General features: G+C 40.9%; 2 protein-coding genes across 4 annotated transcripts in view; one reads left to right on the forward strand and one right to left on the reverse strand.

The window, feature by feature from the left end:
• LOC126579068 (TRPL translocation defect protein 14) overlaps nt 1–4038 on the reverse strand; it is a 9176-nt gene extending 5138 nt beyond the window's left edge. Inside the window, exons 1-6 of one of the 3 annotated variants that reach the window (XM_050242323.1) lie at nt 3794–4038; nt 3549–3734; nt 2990–3057; nt 2436–2473; nt 2078–2115; nt 1368–1505 (exon numbers count right to left, since the gene is read on the reverse strand). In XM_050242323.1, the coding sequence (XP_050098280.1) occupies nt 1368–1505; nt 2078–2115; nt 2436–2473; nt 2990–3057; nt 3549–3606 (340 nt within the window). In that variant the 5' untranslated portion in view covers nt 3607–3734; nt 3794–4038. Of the gene's footprint in view, nt 1–1367; nt 1506–2077; nt 2116–2435; nt 2474–2989; nt 3058–3548 lie in introns of all 3 variants that reach the window. The other 2 variants (XM_050242324.1, XM_050242325.1) reach the window with 2 other exon arrangements.
• A 1511-nt stretch (nt 4039–5549) lies between these two features.
• LOC126579075 (uncharacterized) lies at nt 5550–7216 on the forward strand. Its single transcript, XM_050242332.1, has 2 exons — nt 5550–6269; nt 6501–7216. The coding sequence occupies exons 1-2, from the start codon at nt 5812–5814 to the stop codon at nt 6514–6516; spliced, it is 474 nt and encodes a 157-aa protein (XP_050098289.1). The 5' UTR covers nt 5550–5811; the 3' UTR covers nt 6517–7216.
• Nucleotides 7217–7670: the final 454 nt, after the last annotated feature.

Consider the following 7670-nt stretch of genomic DNA (forward strand, 5'->3'; position numbering starts at 1 on the left):
TAGAAATTCTCGTTCGTGACAGAGCCAGCCACAAGATTACAATGGGCACAACATGATCAACTTAGTTATTACCAACCCTTTAACGATGCCAAATTACACCACTTTAGGAATCAGTCGTAATCTTAAGTGGCTTTTTGTGAATTCTTTAATCACTATGTAAATTCGAAAAATTGATCCATTAGCGCTAAAGAATTGGTTATCAAATGCCATTTGTGATTTGTGATATGCCTGTGTTGTAAAGTAGCATGAGCAATGAGACTGTAACACCGAAAAGAAAGTACATAAAACTCGTTTAGATGAAATATAAGCGTCGCATGATCATCAGCTTAGAATTGTGTAGTAGTAAATTGTTTTTCAAGTCAAGGCGTCTTTTAGCCAGTTGTTTGATAAACATGCGAATACACGACAGAGTGCCGCTCATCATACATACGAGCCCTCATTGGTCGGTATCAAAGGCCGTTTCGAGACGATTACACAGCTGTTAACAAACCTACATTCCCTTCACTGTCTATTGTTTAACAGCTGTGGACACATCCACACGTGATGTGTAGAGAGCATTCACTCTCATTCTGATAGCAATAACGTGAGTAATTCATGATTCGCGTTGGCAAGGTGAATTGACAATTGATTGGTGCCGACGCTCGGCGGTCAGAATCATAATACTGCAAAAGATTTATTCTCGCCTGACGCTGTGACTAAATCAATTCAATTCGCTATGGGGGACATGTATTGCGCGTCATCGATAAGCAACACGTGCTTGTTGACCCCGTTTGAAGGAAACCATCAATTACATACATCCCCAAGAAAACGCTTTAGAAGCATACACACGCGCAATATTCTATGTCAATGTTCTTGGTAGCATCGTAGAATATTGACCAATAAGATAGCGCGTTTGTATACCGCTTTTTAGCGAGTTTCAGAATCTTGGAAATATACCCAAGGTATCGAATACGCTAAATACATTAAAGCAACCTAGAATATTGACATTAAAGCAGTTGGTCTGCTGATGGAGCATTAAAGCATGCTAGTATCGTGTGATTGTACCATTATTTTTGCAACAGTTATTATGCGAGAATGTGGTTACAAGCTTTCCTGGAAGGTTTCACTAGAATCGTTTGATTTTAGTTATGGTTAGTAGAACATCTGTTTGCAAGGCACGAGAAATTACATATTCTGGCGTTTTGGCTATTGAGACGGTTACAAAGACAATGCAGCTGAATGGAACGGAGATAAGCCATGGCAGCTGATAGCGAGGGCTTTCGTTCAAGCACAGCAATGGATCCTCCTCGATGGTAGGTAGGTGTGTCCGTGAGTAGCGTGACATGAGTTTTGTTTTCGCACCACATTTAAAACCTTCTTCAACTCACCATCACCAACTTTTCCAACGGCAGCAGCCATACACCTGGCACAGGTTGTAATTTTGTTAATATCTATAACACTATGCTCGGGGATGCCATCTTTAAAGACAGGTTCCGTGTTTTCGCGCGCCTTTTTGTTACTTCGATCTGATGTGAAACAATTATCTTCTTTAGTGGGTATTCATTATGGATCTGTTGATAGCGTTGTTGGTTTGTTTATTCTCATATTTCATGTTGACATTAGGCGATGCGAAAGCGGCAGTGAGCACAATCAGGCACGATTTAATTGCGCGTATCATAACGAAGTTTACCGGGGAATGGAAGCATCTATCGATCAATCATAATCGTGACATGATTACTTGGATCCCGGGTGGTAATGGTAGAAGTTTTTTCAGCGAAAACTTTTTATGGATTTTCAGTGGAGTTATGATATCCATTTACTTTTGTTGGCATGGACAAAATGAGTCTGGTCTGGATTAAGACTGTTGAACCAAAATCCAAAAGAAAAACAGTTCTGTTTTATCGATGAAACATCATTTTAAAAAAAACGGGGAAAATTAGTCATCCGGGGATTGCTCTAAATGCCATTTTCCATCGTTCCTTTCAGCAATTCGTTTGTGGTTCATTCTTTTGTTGGTATGAACTTGTTCTGAGCTGATAGCCATCGCCATTGTTAGAAAGCAGCAACGTATCAAATAAAAGGCGTAACCACTGCTTACCTTCATCGGCCACTAAATCTGCGAACTTGATACCTCCGCTGTAAAACGAGAACATGAGATGAGCATTATCAATAGATCAATTAAACCAAAAGTCGTCATCAGTCTATCAGTTGATGTGGTGAATCCATAGGATTTCTATAGCAAACATTTCAATAACCGCTACCAATACAATACGATAGTGAAGCAAGCGTTTTAAACCAATCCAAAAGTTTCATCATTTAACGGCTATCAGAGAAAACAGCCTAAAAGTTAAAGTGAGTTTCCAGAGGATTCAACGCTATTGTATCACCATCGCAATTGAATGTTGGAAGGCTGCAGAAAAAGATTCACTTAAAGAGCCTATATTTCAATGCCGTACCTGAGAAGAATTGTGGCCGTTTCAGGCACGCGAAAAACCTGCAAAAATTAAAAAAGAAATGGAACAAAGCCGGTCTATAGAAGAAACTATTTGATCCTTTGATATACGTGTATGAGATTGCCAAAGGGATGATGGACTACATGCTAAAATAAATTCTTAACCATATCATATTAGTGCATGAAATGCTTACGATTACATGAATATAAAAAAATCTTCTTTCTTAGTGCCAATCTGCTAGTATTTGCATTGCAATTTTGATGTTAGACGAAACTACGCATAGAATATGAGCAACACTATTTTTTCGTAAATTCAACACATGAACAATCTTATTACAAAAGTAATGCGTGTAATGTAATAAATAAACTACTATTCCTATGAATTCAATAAACAGATCAACATTTTACAAGCCTTCATTTAATTAACAACAAAATAATGGATGGGTAACGTAAGAAAGGATCAAACGATAACGTCTTTAGAGGAGGGTTACGGTTGAATATTTGTATACACAAGGATACAAATAGAACAAGAAACCGTACAAAACACAAATAACTCACCTTCCATCCCAGGTTCTCGAAAAATGTGCACAATCTCGATTGGCCGGTCGTTTTCCCTCCACACGGACCTATTTGTAACGATAAGAAAAAAAGAGGAAAATCGAAAATATTAGCACGCAAACACGTGACGACAGACACACTTGCGCTGGACTGGGTTTTAGCGTGTATCCTAATATAATTAACTATTGACCACACACTGTGGGCGTTCAGAGAGCGAAGGGGAGCGATAAGAATGATACAAACACGTGCAATGTCGGCGAGTTGTGCTCTGAGCCGAGGACTTGCGACCTTAACCTTGAATGAAGTGCACAAAGCGGCTGCTGCAAGGCGGAATAGAGCCACTGGGCCTCGGTTGCATCATTGAGCGATTCTCGAGCTAATCTTTGCGATAGCCAAGCCAAGAGAAGCACATGTTCTTAACCAATGATGATGTACCGCCAAGCTAAGCATCCGAGTAAACACAGAAGCATGTGCTCGCAGGCAACCAGAAGCAACGGCAGCTTAATGAAAATGCTAAATTTAACCGCTCCGCGAAATACTTTTTGCTCCTTCGACTCACCTCCCGTCAGCACCAAGCGGTAAACCTTCCGTTCTTCCGTTCCGATCGCATCCATCATATGTGGCTGTGGCTTTGGGAGATTTGGCAAACTCGTGACTAGCTGATCTGAGCCGAATCAGCGAGGGAGGTGCAAAATTGTCTACACTTTCTTTCCGCCCTCGGAACGATATTCGCAACAATTTCGCCCTGTTACGAGAGAACGGCGTTATATTATCTTCCTGATGCAGCTACGCAGGGACCATTACTTTTCGGCGCTCCCGCTCTTTCTACGCCGCCACAAATTAATTTCGGGGGGATTTGGGGCTCAAATTCCCGGCACTGCACAACACACTTCTGCCGAATTGAAGCGCACCCGGTGGCTGGAGGTTGGATTTACGCGCCTTTTACAGCGGAGGAGCGAGCAATTATCAAATAACTTGGAATATGTACATTTTGCCAGCCTTTTCTTCACTTCCGATCTCGCAAGATGCCGCACGACCGCCCCATGCGATTTTTCCTTTCAAACAAAGTGCATTGACTAAACAGCTGAAATCATAGCACTTTGCTCTCCGCCATATTGGATTTCTCTGGATTGGTTCAGTGGCTGTCAGATACATGTTTACCAAATCGACAGAAAGCGTTTGGTGATACGAAGGAAATCCGGAAATTTGCAATGATTTTATCGGATAAAGTATCGCTTTTGCTGGCTTAAATGATTCCTACATTTTTTAAAGTGTTTTTAAGGATTTCGTATTTCTCAAAGGGATAACAACATCTCCGATGAAAACCAAACAGGCTTCATAACTGTCAAAATTGTTAATTCATGACATCGCACTCCGGTTTGATTTGACCGCTATTGACAGCTTTGGGTTTGTCGGCTGTCAAGTGCGTTCTCATTTCCGTTCAACTGAGAAATGCAAAAGAAAATTTTCTGTTTGATCGTGAAGAACCGCACGGGTTTGGCTTTTTGTCGTAAGTTTTTTGTCCAGAACTTTTCATCCAGACCGCCTGGAACCACCGACTAATGATGGAAAGTTGTGCGTAATTGGTAAGTATGTCCAGAGTATTATTAAAAGCGGAAGAAAAACGTGTTCAAACGTGTTCAAACGTGTTCGTACGTGTTGGGCTGCGCCATTTGCAATTAGTGGAACTCCCGGTGGAATTCGCGAAGGGCGTTGAAAACGTTTGTTCCTTTCGCTATTTCGGAGAAATCAAAAGCAATGCGCACTTTGATTTCATTTAAACTGCGCAGTACTAGTGAAATACTTATGCCCGTGTGATCAATTTGGATGGGATCAGTGATGGCCTGGAAATTAAAGTGTCTCATATAGCATTACTAGCATAAGTGTGATTGTGTTTAGTTTAATCCATAGGGGCGATTAAATGTTCTAAAAAGAGTGTATTAGAAATAAGTTTACAAGGCTGAGCAAGGGTGAAAGTGTGTAGTAATTGGTGGATCGAGTGTTTTAAGGAAATGCATATGCTGTAACAGGTGTGTCCTTAGAAGTCTATGGGTTTTGCTGTAGAATGAATGAGGCAAGTGCGAATGCAATGTGACCTACTTTGAAGGTAAGTTACATTGCAATTTCTATGTTGCTGTTGCATGCTCGATTATTTTACGCTTAATTGAATTGTATATGTTAAACTAACATTAACTTTTTTTTCTTTAAATTAATTTCTATTTCAAGGAGCGATTGAATCTGAATGTGTGGACATCTGGCGAAAAAGCGAGTTTGCGGGAGTTTTTCCGGGGAAAATTACAAACAATTGTTAAGGAAATCCCGGCAGCGAACGAGAAGCTTTAGGAGCCCTCAAAAATCCAACCAGCAGCAAACGCAATCATTAGTGGATGCAATGACTACTGGTGTTATGACAAGGTATGAATTCCATAATCCCTTTGTAGTGGTTTATCAGCGAATAAGGCTTTTCACTATTACTTTTATATCCATGTGTAGACTAACAACAACAAAAAACTGTAGGCCGTGATCGTACCGCCGTCAACAGTACCAGCAATAACCAATTTTGCAGCAGTAGCAGCGCCGGAACCATTACTGCTACTGAAAAAGCCCTGGTATTGCCAGAATTTAGAGCAGCGCAAATCCCAATGCTTCGCCGGCACCGATTACAGGTGCAGGGAATGATGAGTCAATTGCTTCACCAAGTACAGCACCAGCAGCTAATAACGTTAATAGAAGAGAAGGCCTTGACAGGAATGTGGAAAAACCTACTGCTGTGCTAACCAATAACGAACATTCTATCACTTGAATGACTCCCGGAATATCGGATGCTGGTGCTGTTGCTGGGGCTGGCGCTCCAGCAGAAAAGGTACCTGAGTGGAACGATTGTAACGGAGGGTGTATCATCATCGGCTTCAGCACGGATACTGCCCGAATCCCCTGTGGTGCCACGACTGTTGAGTTCCAGTGAACAACAAGGTGGTGTATCATCGCCGAATAGTTCCACATTAGCATCTAAGAGCTCTGTTGGGACTACATCAGATAGCATTCCGAAGGGTGGATCAGTATCGGAAAATAGTGACGGAATGGAGAAAATTTGCTCATATGTACCATCGTCGACAACGATTACGCCGGTCGAGTTTCCAATGAACGGTGTGAAACCTGCATTATCACGGAACACTGATGCATCTTCGATTGGTCTTTGTGGACCACCTTCAACTGCCTCAATGGTTGAGCTAACCATTGCAAGAGAAGGATCGTACATCAAATATGAGAAGAATATGAGGTAAGTTTTGCTCCTAATATCAATGAGCATCCTACATACATGAAGATTGTTGAAAGGTAAGCTTGCTGCCATTTCTCCTTAGTGTATAGGGGAAAAAGGCAGTTGGAGTTCTTTGTTGTCGGTTCTCATGCACTCTGATACATTTATTCTATTTATATCTATTTTCTTGTGTTTGGTCCTTTGGAATATTGTATTATTATGTATTAATTTCTTGTGCTTCGTATATTTTAGGTCGCTAACATATTGACGAAAAAATCTAAAAAAGCCTGTCACGATTGTTGGTGAGAATCCGGATAAAACAGGTACTGTGTTCATAATTATCTTTAGTACTGCTTCATGCGTTCACGGAAGCCTTAGTGCAAAGCAGCTTACTTATTTTAGAATTTTTAATAATTAAAAAAACTGGGACAATGTTATAGTTGCGCAGCAAATGTGCCAGATTGGAGATGTCCTCTTGCATTCTGTTATGTTGTTTTCTGCACTTAGCTATAACGACTGCATTTTGCTAAGGTTCTGTTGCGCATCTCAGCTTCCATTGTGCTCCAAGTGCATTGTCATGAGATGATTTAAGTGAAAAGAAATTTGTTGAATTGTAAGTCGTTTGTTGATTGTACGGTTGCACGATTGTAGAGTCTTTTTCATTCCCCTTCAATCAAAAAATATGCCTACATTTGATATCCATTTCTTGGATTATTAACTGCGGCCAGGCGAACTCCTTATTCCTATTTGTCACTCCAAAAATGATCCTTCCAGTTGTTTGACGGAACGTGCATAAACACCTAAAAGTTGCGCTTAGGCACAGGCACAGGTCGCAAAGTCGCATTCTACTTTCCAGCTGTAGTCTTCCTGACGGGAAGGTTCGAATGTAGACGAAAAATAACTGATTCGAACAATTTAAGCTGGTGGTAACTGTGTTAAAAGATGAAACGTTCAATGTTCTAGTATTAAGTAGATTTTTTTCAACTCCACGAACATCCCATTTTACAACAACCAACCTGCACAACACTTGTTTCCAACTAACTTTTGTTTACATGGTTCAAGAATTTTCCAATCGTTTGGGAATTTGTATTGAAGAAGGCTTATTCTTCTTTCGACTACTATCGTTCTTGTTTGTTCAGCAGCAATCAGTTTCGGTGTCGGCATCGAGGTAGAAGTACATCGACAACCACACCTTCTTGTAGTGGCCCGTGCCGTCAATCGAATTTGCGAACTGCGGGTAGCGCAGATCGATTTCATTAATTTGTGTGCATGGCGTGTATAGTTTGCAACGGATCCAGGCAGCTTGCTGTGGTATCATATAACTCCCTGGATTTGCTCTGCCCAGCAAGAGACGAGAATGTTATTACTCTTGTTCTGGATTTCCTAACCGGCAAGGATAATTCCCATTCCGGCAAGGACAGT

This window comes from Anopheles aquasalis, chromosome 3 (assembly GCF_943734665.1).
Source record: "Anopheles aquasalis chromosome 3, idAnoAquaMG_Q_19, whole genome shotgun sequence".
In the NCBI taxonomy this organism is placed as follows: domain Eukaryota; kingdom Metazoa; phylum Arthropoda; class Insecta; order Diptera; family Culicidae; genus Anopheles; species Anopheles aquasalis.

Excerpts from the sequence above, each read along its gene's own strand:
- LOC126579075 (XM_050242332.1), top strand. The coding sequence starts at position 5,812 with ATGCTGGTGCTGTTGCTGGGGCTGGCGCTCCAGCAGAAAAGGTACCTG.